Raw genomic sequence first — 15,408 nt, forward strand, 5'->3', positions numbered from 1 at the left:
GTACCTCAGCCCCCCGTCCCGCCACCGGCCCGGCCGCTGGCTCGGCACTCAATTATCCCGCCGCTGGCTCCCGTCAGCCCGCTGGCCGCGCCGCGCATGCGCCCCGCGCAGCCGTGCCTCCCCACCCCCCCCCCCGCCAAGCGCGCATGCTCCGGAGGCCGCGCGGGGGAGGGGGTGTTTACCTGCACTGTGCATGCCCGAGCCCGGACGGCAAACACTGAGGTGCGCGCGCGCGTAGTGCCGACCCGTGGGCGGTGCCGGGTTCGCACGTCGTCGGCAGCGGCGCATGCGCGGAGCGTTTTGTGCCACACACAGCATGGCGGAGGGGCCGCGCTCCTTGCGGCCGTCAAGCAAGGGCGGCCGCAAAAGTAACCTCGGTTTTGCGACAGCGAGCGGCGGCGGCGGCGGGCGGGGTGAGTGAGTGAGTGGCTGCGGCTGTGGTGAGGGCCGCCCGCGGGCTGGGACGGGGCGGGCTGTGGGGTGTCGCGCTGCCGGAGGCAACGGGACCGAAGCGGGTGTCTGTGCGGAGCCGGGCCGTGGGGCGGGAGGCGTCGCGCGGGCACCTCGGCGTTTGTCTGGGGTCGCTCGCTGTCGGCAGGCCCGGCGCCGGCACCCTCCGCCCCTGTGCCGGGCTGGGGGCGGCTTCGCCGTCCTGCTGGGAAGGTAACGGTGAGTTGTCGGAGTCCGCGGAGGCGTGGTTGCTTGGCGTCGCGTTGCTGCTCCAGGTGTTTCCAGACCAGTTTTGGTCTCTGTGACCAAGATCCTTGGCCGTTCCTGAAGAGCCTACCCAGGCATGACCCAGAGGCCTTCCTCCTACCTGTGCAAAGTAACCCCCTCCCCACCAGAGCCTCTGAGGAGAGCTCCTCTGCCCTTGGTCTTGCCTCTGGCAGAGTCCAGCCCTTCAAAGCCTCAAAGGTGGTCTGTGAGATCGGTATCTTTTGTTGCTCTGTTTTGAGTAGGTTTTGCTGCAGGACAGCAAGTGGAAGCGTTATGTTAAAATATTTGAAGTAGTTCTAGTTTCTTAGGTAGCTCCTGATAGAGGCGTAGGCTCTAAATTAGTTATGTGTCTCGTACTGGTTGTTATAGAAGCTTTTGTTCATTAAGTCAGTTTTTTATATCAGTGTAAGCTGATATTGCTATCCATTCATGCTTATCTACTTCTGTTCCCTTTTTTTTTTTTTTACATGAATGTTCATGAAACTCCACAATATACTTAGTAAGGGGAGCTTAGCTGAGGGAGTAGCACTACAGCAGCCTTAACCAAAGACACTGCTGCTATCTTTCTTTCCTTTCTGCCCTGGCTGTGGTTTCTCATCCCTTGTCTTGCCTCATTTCCACTGTCACTGGAGCTTTTCCTGAGCCCTGTACAAGAAAATCTTGCCTAGCAAATAGGGGAGTAGTTGTCTGTATGGTTAGTTGTCTGACCCAGTTCAGGAAAGGGCCAAATTAAATGTTCTAACTGAATCGAGAGGAAGTAGAGGGAGGCTAGGAGGACATTAATTAGTGGATAGATTGGCTTGGGCTACTGCAGGACAACTGTCAAAGTTAAAAACTTTTTTTTTCCAGTTTGGTGTTAAAACAGGTTAGTTACCCAGTGTGATACATCAAGTGGCTGTAGAAACAGCTTGTGCTGTTAGGGTTGAAGGGGTGAGTCTGCCTCTTTGGGCTTTAATGCTGACTTAAACTGGTTTACAGTGACTGTGGCTGTGGCAGAATGGCATAAGACATCCAAAAACATTGTTTCTGTATTGCAGGATTTAAAGCACAGTGTATCTTTGTGAAAATAGAAGCTGAAGCAATAGTGTATTTTAATGTCACCTTGTCCCTGGGCCCTGCATAGCTCATTTGTTCTTCCAGCCACATGGCACTTCTGGAAATGCTGTCTTGATGATGCACATCTGTAGTTCTATTGTGATTCCCTCCAGCCTTGCTTTGTTTTGTCACGTGGAAAAGAAGCAGTTTTTAAAAATCAGAAAGTACTGTAGAAGTGAAAACACAAATCACTAATCTGATCTCACTGCCCTGATTTTGACAATGGAATAGCTTTGATTTGTGCCAAACGTTTAGCCAGCTGTGCTGTCATGTTATTGAGAACTACATCCCATCTGTATTCTCCCTGCTATTAATAGCCACACAGCATCTCTGTTTCAAGGCAGTACAGGTCATAGCTCAAGGCTGGTTTTAGGTGTGCATCTGCCTGTGAAAAACTACAAGGAGAAATAAAATATATGTGAAACAATGGAAGTAGAATAGCAGGTAATAGTGTGGTTTTCTTCTGCCTTCCAGATTTGGCATCCACAAATTCCAGATATCATAGTGGACAGTGTCACTGGTAATGGCCAGGTGATGGGCAAAATTCTGGACCAGCGAAACTAAAGACAAGGCAAGGTTTGGAAATTTTAGTGGATTGTGGGAAGGCAGTGATAAATATTGTAGTTTCTAGGTGGAAACTAAAAAGGAGTGTGACAATTGGTGAATTGTAATAGAAACAGAAGAAGACGTTTTGAGGCCAAGTTGAGAAGAGAGAAGTTTCTGGGGAAGAACAGAAGTTCAAAACGATGTTGTTTTGTGATGGAAGTACTGAGTAAAGTGATTTGTACTGCTAGAGTGCGTGGCATTCATCTGATGATCTCCCTCTGCTTATCTGTTGACTAAAGTGCATGTCTTGAAGTTGGCAGAAAGTAAAATATCTCCAGTTCTTCAGGTCAGGAAATTTCTACTGGAAGAGGTCTGATACTTCAGTGGCAGTTGTTGTTGTACGTCTCGGACTCAAAGCCACAAGGATTCTGTCACTGTGTGGGATGGTGCTTCTCCAACATCAGTCTTGAAAGACTCATCAGAAACCTCCCTTGATTTTACTTTTTTGCCTCAAAGTTCACATCCAGTCTCCATTTGGACTCTAGTTTTGTTTGGGTTGAGAGAGAGAGATTTGTTGCACCTAATTTTTCTGTCATGCACAAATAAAGTTTTTGTTTCCCACTTGATAAAAATAATCTTTCCTGCATTCTGATAGACTTCAAACTTGCTAAAATATGCCGAAGAGTGTCCTGAAGACTTAGTGCTCAGGGATCAGCAGTGTGTGTGCAAAATGTAGCTTGCAGCGTCCACAATTCGAGTAGAGCAGAAACCCTCGGACAGCAAAAAATACTCACAGTTCTGTTGATATATCTCATACCTCTGAAAGTTTTCCAAAAGCGGAATACTCTGGGATCCACCAAGCCAAATCAAAATTTTAGGCTTGCAATTCGAATTACAGAATGTATATATGCTGTTTAACAGTCCTTCAGCATAAATATACTCTATGTCTTAATGCTTTCATCAGTGTTGGGAACTGGTACTTGACTTCACATTCTGCTCCTGATTATCAGCATTGTTCTCCACTTCTTCAGTTTTCCATTGTGGTCCTTGCTGTCCTTACAATCACAGTGTGCAAACACAATGCTAATTTTTTTCACGCTGAATATAGCAAAGTTGCGTATTCCTGTCTTTGCAGGAGACCTGTGTAGGCACACAAGGAAACAACAGTTTAAAAATAATTGTTTATCATCTTCATAATATGGTATTTTCTTGAGCAGACTTCTAAGACGTAGAAGATCCATGCTGTGGCAGAAGGAATAGCATATCCTAGATACTTGTAAATCTAGTTTCCCTGTGTTGTGGATAACAACGTAGCCGTAGAAGCATGGAGCTGAATGCAATCTGTGAAATCTGCCTGGGACCTCGCCAGGAGTCTTCCATGGGTCGTGCTCCCTGCTGCTGTGGCAATGCTGTCACTAGGTCACCTGGCTAGTAGGTGTTCCAGCTCATCTAAAGCTAGCTCAGGCATCTCTGCAAGCCAGGGTGTTGGCTGTGTGATAAACATGCCAGTAGAAACAAAACACAATATGGAAACTGTGTAGTAGATGATGTGGTTTGTGTTTGGGTAGTATGCATGCTTGCTGGTGTCATCCATGCTTTCACTGCAGGTTGTATTGACTTTAATCTTAGCAAATACCCTTTTAACACAACCAGCTTTCATAATCAGTGAAGATATGCTTTGATACTCAGATATACAAGATCTGCTAAATCCCAGATTTGTACCGTGTTCACGAAGAGGAATTGCAAAGTTCTTTTTTCCCTTCAGAGCAAAATTTGACACTAGTCCTTAGAGATCCTTATCGTTTTTACACAGTTCTAGTTCAAATTGAAATTCTCTTTGAGTGTCATATTGCAGTTGCTAGATTTCAACTTAAAGGGTTTAAGTGATGACATCCTTTTTCCTTTTGTGTTTTAAGTGAGCAACCTTAGTTATGCCACAAATCAGAGCCAAGTTATTTGTTGGTACGATGAACTTGATTGTGATGCTTTTGTTTTAAAAAATAACTGTATATCATGCCTGGATAAAGCCGGGTTAGACGAGAAACTTTCATCTTTTGAAGGAATATAATTATATCAGATTTCAGTTACTACTTTTAAATAATATTGAATTCTGTTCTCATCAATCTTGCAAACAAAACTGTAAGGCTTCAAAATTAAATGGCAGCAGGGTGTTCAGTTTCGTGATGAGTATCTGGATCAGTAATAATTGAAAGAGAAAGTGATGGGTTCCCCTGCCCCCACCAATCTAGTCAGAACTCTTGTGTTGCTTTGTAGGTTTTAGTGTGGCTTGCTTTGAAAAGCTTTGTTTTAATGGGCTCTTAGGACAGCATCTGTTCAGCAGCTGGCTGGTCAGACATAGGACTCAGTAACTTAGGAAACACTACTGAGCCTCTTTCCTTCTAATTTGTCTCATAGGCATAATAAAGCAGTGAAGAGAAACTGAAGGAAGTTTCCTTGTCTTGCTGATCAGAAAGCTGTTTCTGAAGTATTTTGACAAACTACATATATATGTAGCAAGATCTGAAAAGGTAGGATATCTTCCTGTTCTGTTTTATTTGGAAAACCTCCTAACTAATGAAAACCTCTTCCGCGAGCCTCAGCGAGGTTACAAAAGTAATTCTGTGTATTAAGGAGGAATGCAGAGCCTAAAACATGTTCTTTGAAGTGAGTTCTATGGAGTCTTACCAAGTTCTACCAGGATTCTCATGGCAGGATCCGAATGAAGGCAGGTTGCCTGTTAGTTCGCCTTCACAAAGCTTTCAAATCCATTTAAAGGCTACTCAGTTTTATAAAATAGACTGTGTAGGAGAAGACAGTAGCTTCTCATCATTTTAGGGTTTGGTGCAGTTTTGGCGCTTTTTTCTGCCCAAATATTAAGTATTTCTCTAGGCGTGTGGAGATTTCATGCTGTTCCCTCTGGAAAGGAAGTCTACAAGGAGCAGAGAATCTTAGCCTTTTTTTTTTTTTCAGCGTGAAAGCAACGCATGAAGTGATGCGCAGTTCATAATTACAAAATCTGCTGGCTGAAAGTACCACAGCTATTGTCTGTAGGAACGCTGTTTTGTAAGGAATTATATGAAAGGCAGTAAAATGGAAAGCAAACATTGTAATTTGAACTTCTATGATGTTTCTGCTTCAGGTAGAATTCAGGTAAATAGAAACCGTATGTTTCACAGTGGCTGCTAGAACTACGTTCAGTACCAGAGTTCAGAACAAGCGTAGCTCAACTGTCTGCTAAAGTCTTTTCTTTCAGAATTCAGAGAATCTTGATATAAAATTGAGATTCTGGCATCCAGCAATACAATCCTGAAATTCTCACTTAAATCTCAAGGTCTCCAAAGTACGTACATGTTCGCATTCTTACCTGTGAAGTTGTTTATTCATGTTGAGTTCTCCGTATTTCTAGAATTGCTTCCAGGCCTTTTTGTGGACCTAGCTATACAGATGCAGGACAAAGACTGCTTTATTTCTCTGCATTGTTTTAGTAGGTTGGAAGTGTGCAGAGAGCATGGGTTATGATATCGAGCGTTTCGTTGGCTACGTGAATGAAGGGCTGTTATGCTCCATCTGCCGTGATGTGCTGGAAGATCCCTTACAGGCTCCTTGTGAACACGCTTTCTGTACTGCTTGTATACATGGATGGCTTGTTCATCACAGTAACTGCCCGGAAGACAGACAGATGATTGACGTGTCTTTGCTACGACCTCTCTACAGGTATGCAATATGTATGTTGAAGTTACACGAGTTTAGTCTTCTACTGCACCAAAACTTTCCCATGCTTTTTTAGAGAAAGCAGGCAAACAACAGTCACTAAACACTGTGCATCTTTTGGTTTTCTTTTCAGTCTTACCTAGATACTGTAGTGGGGTTTGTATTGAATAATTCCTGTAGATATGAGCCAAACTTCTCACATTGAAATCCTTTTTAAAAAGCTATTTAGCCATAAGTTTCTGTCTTGAGCCACATTGTCATGTAAAGCAGGTTGTTTTGTCAAGTGTCTTCCTTAACTCCTTCCCAGCACAGAGTTTCATCAGTAGTTACTGCTTCCTGTTTAACCCCTGCGTTGTCTAATCTTGCTCAGATTAACGGTTATGTTGTGTTTAAAACCTTCAGCCACAGACGTTAAATTAACTCCATTAGTATTCCCAGTATTTTTGTTCCTAATGAGATTTTACTGCGTGGAAAGTTGAAGTACAGTGTGGACAGAAGCCTAGAGTTTAATTTATAGGTTGTTTTGTCTGTATTCACTGTAGTCAGTTTGGCTTGGCATGTTTAGAAACACAAAACTTAAATGATGAATGAGTAGCCCTAGTGTTTATTATTGGTAATATCTGCTGAGCTAGTGAAAGGTCACAGTTAAAGATTTATTCAAAAATAAAGATTTCATTTGCACATTTAATTTCGGAGACTGAATTTTCCATGAACATTGCTTCTTTTAAGCCTGTTCTTTTCCAATACAGTCACTTGAATTCTAAAAAAAAAAAAAATTAAACTGGATATTCACAATTTTTCCTAACGGAGATTAGAATCTTACTTTCTTTTGCCAAAAGTTGGCAATACAAATTTTTCAATAATTTCCCAGATTTAAGAACAAATTAATCTTTTTTGCACGTAGATATATGAAAAATGATTTGAACCGCCTTCAGCTACATTGCAAAAACAGAGAGTTTGGCTGTGAAATGGTTTGTTCTCTGGAGTCTATAGACAGGCACGAAAGGGAGTGTGAATACAGTCGGATACCTTGCTCCAATGCCGGTGAGTGACATTCAAAGAAGCTGAATCCCTTGTATTCAGAAAACATGTGTTGGTCGTCTTTCTGTCAACAGAATGGCGATAACGGCTGTTATTTCCAAACAGAAATTCAAAACTTTACCATGGTCTACTCTGTACAGCAGTCGTCTTGAACAAAATTTGTTACCAGTTTATGGCAATCATGATCATTAGCAACAATTTCTTACCCAAGAGCTAGCAAAGACGAATGAGAATGGTGGGCTTCAAATTTAGGAAAATACAGTAGTGTGGGGTTTTTTGCTTTCTGTCAAGTTTTGAGTTTGTTTTTCAACTTTGGCTGTTCGTTTTGATGTTTGAATCAATGTAATAGCACCTACAGAATGCTTATGGGCCACAATTCATTTATAAAACGTCTCATTGCCTGGTGCATGTGCAGCTGCTCGCTCTGTCTCATGGTTTTAACAAAAATGTATCTTGGAAATGAGAATTCTTTTAAGCTAAATTCTGGTTAGAATTGGTGTGTTCATGTTAAGGCCTTTGTTTAAAACAAACTGACACATCCTGAGGAAGAAACATACTGCTGAAAAGAAACATCCTGTTAAAATTTCTCAGTCAGATTTTATTCAAAATGTCTTATGTTCCTAGACAAAGTTAACTTCTAATTAATGATGCTAAGGACATAGTCAAGTCTGCCATTGTAATTAATTATAAGAAGATTAAGTTGCTAGAATTGCTCCACTAGAAGTTTTAATTCCTCTCAGCAGTAAGTGGCTCCTGCAGATGCTTCCTGCTTTACTTTCTACAGAAACAGTAGCATTTACAGAGTTATCACACCTCATCTCTGATGTCTGCTGTTCAGGGTGTGAGGGCTCTTGCATCTGTTGAACTCTTCCTCAAGAGTACATCAGAGTGTATTTTGAGTATCTCCAATTACAAATCATTATATTTATCAGTAAAGCTCTTCCAGAGGGCTGTCTTTTGGAATTTTCTGGTATGGTTTGTTGGCAAGTTTCATTGCTCCATCATTTCAGTTTTCCTACATCTATTTTGTCTTCAAATGAAATAGAAGGAGCTATAGTACATATTACATCAAACAGTGACTCGAAGATTAGAGACGACAAAGTTTAGAGTGTTAAATGTAGCAATAGTTTATATAGTGCTCATTTTTGGTTCTCCACATTTTACACTACAGATTTGTAAAGTTTTTGTTCTAGAATTTCTGTGGAAACGTTTCTCCTTTTGCATCAGGTATTAAATGTTCATAAATAAATGTTCTCGTTTATGTGGTCTAGAATGTTATGCACAGGACCAACCGATGCTAAGGAAAACAAGGTTACATTCCATCTCACCCACGGTTTTACTGCGTGTCCTTGGACCTTTTTTCTAAATTTAATACATAATTTTTTTTTTTACACATGTGCATTCGTCTTCGATTCAAGTCATTGCAATCTGCGGTGAGAGTGCAGGCAAGCTGCTAGAGTCTTAGCTTGACATCAGTGTTGTCATTACTGAAGTTGCTTTAATGCCAGACCAGTGGCAGAAGACTTCACAGACAGTACCTACTTTTTAATATGTATTTTCAGTTGATAGAAAAATTCTAAGTGTGTTTTATTAGTAGTATGTGTGTTATGACTATTGCATTTCATATTCTAGAGAAAACACTTTTTTTCGTTGCCTTAACAGATTGACAGTTGCTTAGCTCAAGATATTGCAGCTTGTTTGCTTGAGTGGGTTGGGTTTTTTTTTAGGAATTAATTAAAATGCTTCTGTAAGTAGTAGATGACTGGCTTACGTTACCTTACTGCCCCCTGTTCAGGCTGTACGGTTCAGATCGAACGACGTAACTTAGACGGCCACCTGGCAGTGTGTGAGCACCGGAGCCGCGAGTGCCCCAACGGCTGTGGTTACACCGTTCTCGGCGCAGAAGACACGCAGCACAATTGCGTGGCGGAGCTGAGAACCGAGCTGGAACTACTGCGGTACAAAATCTTCTGTTTCTTTGGTGTCTGTGTTAGTCTGGGCCCAAAATCACTGCGTAAAGCACTTCACATACTAGCAGTGGATTCCGGTTTGTGTTAAATAGTCTGTTAATTACTTGGTACGGATGGGCTAGAATGTTATTACGTGTTGGCATAGACTTTAAATTCTTACTGGTTTCATTTTTTTTTTTGCTGTTTTATTTGTTGGTCCAAGTTATTATAAATCCTAAAATACCACTGCTTGCAGTTGAACCAGACTGTGAGCTGACTATATAAAATTAAAAAATACCTGAAAAGAACTGGATTGAAGTTGGCAATTTTGTTTTTTCATTGGCCTGATATAGACCCAAAGTCACATTATTTAATAATTATATTTAGTTTATATTTTTACAGGTCTCAAATATAAAAATCTCTAATTATTTTGGCAGGTACAGACTGGTAGATTAAACCTCTGAGGATCTAATTTTGAATTTTGATTAAAATCCTGACAGATTAATAACATTTGATGAATACTCTTCTTACCGGCATCCTCTTTTTCCTCTTACGTATGTTTCCATAGCTTTCCCTTTCCATGGTATTCTGGTTGGACTGTTGTTTTTTTTTTTCCATGCTGCCTCCCATTTCTAACTTTCAGCTCGCTAAGTCTTGTGCTCTTTGAACATTGCTGTGAAGTCAGGCTGAAATCTGGTTTAAGTGCTTTGAGGCACAAAGGATTCTGCTATCAAAAGGCTGTTAGTAGAGCTGTAGTAACAGCTCGGTTTTGGCTCTGATTCTGTGTGAGTGACGAAGTTGTTACAGTTTACTGCATATGATAGTTTAGTGTCCACCATGAAAGTGACAAGATTACGTGCTGAGCAATACTGTAGTATTCACGCTTTTTATCGTGACGACCTGTGCATAGTAATACTAAGCAAGCATGTACTGTAAGTAAAAGGCAGTAAATTATTTGAAGTCATAAATACACGATCTTGAACTTACAGAATTATTTTGGGATTACGATACAGTTGTCCCCTCTGTAGGCTGTCCGTGGTCACTTTAGTGCCCCCTGGGCACAACGCACTTTCTTATGCTAGTTTTATTTAAATTAATAAATAGTACTATCATGCCTCTAGGGAGGTGTCCTGTAGAGTATGATGGGAATCGGATCAGGCTGTTCGGCTGCAAGAAGGCTTTCTGAAATTTGAAAATTATTTTTTTTTCATGCTTACAAGACCTAACAAGGAGAAATAAACTTTTTAGGTCAGAAATGATCTGCAGAGTGGAGGAGGCAAAGCATGAGATGGAGTCAAGGTTAGATTCACAGAGAAGGCATATGGTCCAGAAAGAGAGTGTTCTGCAAAATGAAATTGAAGAACTAAAGGTAAATAGGATAATTTTATTTTCTTTTTTTTCCCCATCTCCTAACAGTCTAGCCTTTTGCTTTTCCTAGTAGTAGTCTCTTATTTTGTGAATGTAGTCTCGTACAGATGAGAATTACATTAAGTATGGGAACAAAAACAGGTGTTAGCATGACACTTTGCCTGGGCTAATCAGGTCTGCCGAGAAGCATGCCAAGTGCTGTATTCGTGTGGTTTATCTACTTCAAATTTGTTTGGAGCTAACCTCTATACCCCGTACCAGGGCTGCATTGCTCTGCGCGTACATTACACATCAGCAAATCAGTCTGAAACTCATTTTCAGTGTCTAAACATAGGGCATACATCACAAATCAGCTGTAACTAAATATCCGGCTCCTTTTTTAGTGCTGTCCAAAGCAGCTTAATCCAGGGCTGACACAGAGCCCTACTGCAGACAGTGGTGTTTACACTATGGTTCAGCTGTGGTCAAAAGGTTGGAAAGCTGCACCATAGACTTAACCAAGTAACGAGCAAGGCCCTCTTATCTCTTCATTCATCCAGTTCTTAGTGTGTCACAGAATAATGATTTTTAAAGCCCAAAGCAATGGATGTGCTTTATAATTTACATTTCTGTTTTTACTAGATTTGATGTTAAATCCTTGAAGAATGTATCTGAACGTAACCAAAACCTTATTTTGGTTGGGGTCTTGAAATACAAAATTTAAGGAGCAACTGGGTAAATCCACTGTTTCTTATTGTACTTTATAAGAAACTTTTTGCACTTTTAGGAAAACTGTGTTGGAATCTTTGAAACAAGGCCATTTCAGTAGGTTACTGCTGGATTGTGTCTCAGATTGTTTACCTTTGTTCAGCTATTAAAAAATTATTTCAGTGTTGCTTATTCTTTATAATCCATCACCCTGCATGCATGACCAATTCAGCTTCATACCACCATCATTAGAAAAGAGTTCATTTCTTGCAATAAATTTGCATTTGCTTTTCAGAGTCAGATGTCACGAATGATGTCAGATGTACGCTCTCTGATGGCTGCAGAAAGGCAACACCGTCAAGAGCTGGAGCAGGCGGAGCTGGAAAAACGGGAATTAATGGAGCTGCTGAAGGGGCTGCAGAAGGACTGTCGATTAACTACTACAGAAGGAAGCAGGAAGTCAACAAATTTCCGCCCTCTGACACGACTAGAGAGTGTAAAACGAAAACCTAGGGAAGTTACAGTTATCTGAACAGAAGTAAGCTCAAAAAGCATTTTCTTTAAATTCTGTGACCATCTGGCAAACTTTTCTGCTTTCTATGAATGATTAGTAAACTTTATATCATTTCTGATTTACTTGCTTTCTTTTAAAATCTAGATTACTACTTTTCTTTTCTCTTGGTATGTGAAAACAAATGAGGGAATTTTCTCTTAGGGAACACTGGGCATTAAAACTAGTGATTTGCAAATATGTTTTTAGCTAATGTTTTCATAAAAAGGGGAAGGAGACTTGATTTGTTATCTCTTCAGTGTATCATTTGTGGGAGTCTTTCAATCCTGAAATCTAGAACCTCTCAAAGTTAAAGATACTTAAAGAATTTTTCTTCCTGGTCCAGTATAGTCCATTTAAGTTTAGACAGAAACTGTGATCATCATTAATGATGTTTAGGATGTACTCAATTTTCGGAAAAGTCACTAAGTCAGCAATAGAAGGTAATAGATTTTGTGTATTCGTAGTCTGTAGGTGGGATATTTGAAAGATGGAATGAAAGCACTTTAAATTGTAATTCTGCTGCTGTGTAACAGCTTCAGGCATGGTTGACTTTTACTTTAGACTTTCTCTAATTTGCCAGTCTGATACACACTTAAGACACTAATATGAAAGCCCAAGGTAATAGAGTCACCTAAAACCTTTTAAATAGATGTGTGAGTAACTTGGAGTTTGTGGGACTGCATCTGCATTTTATTTAAAAATTTGAAGCTTTCATGTATCAACTATTTCTACAGGGTCCTTTAAGCTGAAGACCAGCCCAGTCAGTACTCAGTATCATTAAAGCATATATAAATACTTTGAGTATCCTTAATTTTCTTTTGGCAGGTTTAAGGCTACTTGGACATTAATATCCACAACAGACGAATATTTGCACAGTCACTTGGACTTTGGACATCTTTATTAGTACTCGAGTTTGCAACTGTGTAAGAGTTAGGATTTTTAACAGACCTGCAGTTACTGAATCAAGGGGGCATTTGTCTGTAATGACTGCATCCGAAATCTGTACAGTTCCAAGACTCTTCTCTAAACTGTTCATGTTGTTTTCAGTGCTATAATCAAGCCATATGCTGTCCTGCACTGCAGCTCTTCAGTGGAGTAACTAGGGGAGAACCTGGCCTCCTGTTTACTGAACGTGCTAAATCAGTTTTGAAGTTTTCAGGAAAACATGTGCAGGTGCAGCAATCCGAATAAGCTAATTTTATAGTTTAAAAAGCAAATATGTTCCTGTGCATGCCTTGCTGTCACTCAGAGCAACGCTTCTATGGCTAACAGCATAACCAAAGAGAGAGGCAGCAACCTTCTTGAGCACATACACTACACTATGAAGACTTGTGGTCAGAGCTGCCTTAATTTCAGGCATTGATAAATCCTTCTAACCTGCTGTTTCTTTAGTAGAGCAGATGTGCACATGTTCAGGTCGTGTGCAATTAAAAACTGACACAACTCATCTGTAAAAGTTCGTTGGTTTTTTTCTGAAAGAAAAGATTCATAGGAAGAGTTATGTCCAAATATTTACTTGGACATACCTGGAGAATATTACTCTACACTGTAGGTTAAATTACAGCCATTAGCAGTATTTAGGTCACTATAGCAGTCTCACCGACTCGTGACATAGCACATCTCTTAAGCAGCTGTTTAACCATCTGAAACAGTAAAACAGAAGCTGTAATTTGGGAAGATCTTCATTCACACTGAACGTTCAGTGGCCAGTTCACATACATCAGTGTGCATATTAAAGCTGTAGGTAGAAGGTAAGAATGCTTTTATTATCGTGTGTTCTAAATAAGCAAGCTGTTAGTTTCTGTGGTCTGTGTGACACTATTTTGGCATTCACGCTAATTTTGAAGCTTCTCGGCAACACCAGGTTTCATGCTGTTAGAATCCATCAGTGCTTTTCTGTGTACTGTAACTGTGTGGTTCCGTGATGTGGTTTTATCTATTTTGCTTGATGGGAAAGAAGAAAATTCCTTCAAAACCCTATGGAACTCAGATGAGCTGGATCACTTTCCCAAGTTGAAGTGCAGTGACGATCACCCAATCCTTTCTGTTCTGACCACGGGAAAAAAAAACAAGTATTAGCTCTGTGCTTCCTCCATAATGAGGTCTCTGCATTTTTTTGTTTTAGGAATTTCACCCACTTATTTGTGACTAAATTCTTTCTAGTATAGGAAATAATAGGGTTATTTAATATTTGCTTAGCATTTGGTCTCCTGTCTGCCCGGGAAGTGACAGACCTGAAACTGTGTGAGAAAACATGTCCTGGGTGGTAAGGAAGGACTTTCTGCTGCACAATCTGTATAGCTTCTAGTTGCCAGCTCTGGAGAGCCTGAACCTCCCGTATTGAAATGTGGCAACGCGTTGGGCCCACCTGCTGCTGGAATGACCTGCCAGCGTGGGCTTCCTTTAGCAGAAAAGAAGCACTTGCAGGGATGTTTTAAATGGGCACATACCAGCTAATACCATCAGAACCCTCCAGTTACTTCAAGCTTAATCCCGTTCCTTAGTGTCAGTAACTATTTTGCACTTAAAATTTTCCTCCACTAATGAACCACTCCCAGGGTGGTGTATGCTTAAGTACGGTCATCATTTTGCCTGTCTTATAATTAACTAGGCTGCAATTAAATAGCCCGTTATGTTAATATTTTATCTAGTTTTAGCTTTTCCAGTCTCATGTTTTACACAGCTCTTAGTAACAGCTGGCAGAAGCAAGGAATTTTTTTCTTTCTCTCAAATAGTCTGTTAAGCCTTTTTATAAAAACTAAGGGTCCAAATATTGTAGTAGACTTGGTGTAAGAGAAGACATTCACTTGGAAATGCTACTTCCCTAGCCATGATCATATTTTAGGATGATGAGAGACACTGCTGAAAGCGTGTTACAGGAAGGTTCCAGCACTGAATTACTGGTATTATTAGTATTCTCATACTCAGTCACACTTGGATCAATTCCATTTCTTCACAGGTGGAACTGTGCTGAGAGCAAGTTGAACTGTTACTCAGGTGGACCAGTAACTGTGCAAGCAGTTGTATTTTTAGTTGCTTCTAATAGCAGTTTTGCAGCTGGAAAAGGGAGAGCAAAGCCTGTGGAGCAGGGAGAGTGGGGAGGAAGACTAAGACTGTCTTCCCTCAGCTGGGGAGCAATGATGCAGCTGCAGCAGCCAACTTGCCAGTGTAAACTGCTACAATTAACATAGCATTAGAATTAAAAGGAGATGGAATGTTCAACCACAAGTAAGTGGCTATGAAATGTAGTAGGACCAAAGCTGGGAGATTCACAGAGAGAGCAGGCTGTTAAGTAAAGTATGTGAGACTACAAGGTGTTACAGGGAGTTGAGCAAATCCTTATCCTACAGTAAATTGAGTGAAAAAGAATAACACTAAGGATGTTTTTAAGAAATTAACGTTTTACAGCAAGTGGTAAGTTTGTCTTTGAAAGAAAATCAACTTTTACGTATTTATTCTGAAGACCCAAGAGGCCAGTTACAAATACACGTGAACTAGTTCCCTCAGCTGACATTACCACTTGAGAGGTCAAACTCAAGACAAAATATTGTTTCCTCTATTTCCTTCAGCCTTAGAGCTGTGTTCCCTGTTCTCCTGCACTCCTCCCAAAGCAAAAAAACGGTCAGTGGTCCTGGCCAGTGTGGACTGTTGCTGCTCGGGTTACTTGGGATGGGAAGAGTAATTTTGGGGAGAGCTTCTGGTACGTTTAGATGAGATTGGTTCTCACTTCCATGCCTTTTG

The 15,408-nt window shown here is 40.9% G+C and overlaps 1 protein-coding gene across 7 annotated transcripts; it reads left to right on the forward strand.

Annotated features, from left to right (window-relative positions):
- The first annotated feature begins 421 nt into the window (after positions 1–421).
- On the forward strand, positions 422–15,109 carry LOC104382340 (RING finger protein 151). Of its 7 annotated transcripts, none has more exons than XM_086608739.1 (7): positions 422–440; positions 2,287–2,388; positions 5,847–6,072; positions 6,974–7,113; positions 8,906–9,068; positions 10,308–10,428; positions 11,410–15,109. In XM_086608739.1, the coding sequence occupies exons 3-7, from the start codon at positions 5,867–5,869 to the stop codon at positions 11,644–11,646; spliced, it is 867 nt and encodes a 288-aa protein (XP_086464865.1). In that variant the 5' UTR covers positions 422–440; positions 2,287–2,388; positions 5,847–5,866; the 3' UTR covers positions 11,647–15,109. The 7 variants fall into 7 exon arrangements, with proteins under 7 accessions (XP_086464865.1, XP_086464866.1, XP_086464870.1 ...); XM_086608740.1 differs by lacking the exon at positions 422–440 and adding an exon at positions 643–669; XM_086608744.1 differs by lacking the exon at positions 422–440 and adding an exon at positions 643–669 and having other exon boundaries at positions 2,287–2,332; positions 5,844–6,072.
- Positions 15,110–15,408: the final 299 nt, after the last annotated feature.

This window comes from Tauraco erythrolophus, chromosome 3, assembly GCF_009769465.1.
Source record: "Tauraco erythrolophus isolate bTauEry1 chromosome 3, bTauEry1.pri, whole genome shotgun sequence".
NCBI classification, from domain to species: domain Eukaryota; kingdom Metazoa; phylum Chordata; class Aves; order Musophagiformes; family Musophagidae; genus Tauraco; species Tauraco erythrolophus.

What these genes read in the sequence shown, in the direction of transcription:
- LOC104382340 (XM_086608739.1), top strand. Translation starts at nt 5,867, where the DNA reads ATGGGTTATGATATCGAGCGTTTCGTTGGCTACGTGAATGAAGGGCTG. An exon ending in TTGCTACGACCTCTCTACAG is followed by an intron (nt 6,073 to 6,973) that starts GTATGCAATATG and finishes TTTTGCACGTAG; the next exon opens with ATATATGAAAAATGATTTGA. An exon ending in GATACCTTGCTCCAATGCCG is followed by an intron (nt 7,114 to 8,905) that starts GTGAGTGACATT and finishes CCCCCTGTTCAG; the next exon opens with GCTGTACGGTTCAGATCGAA.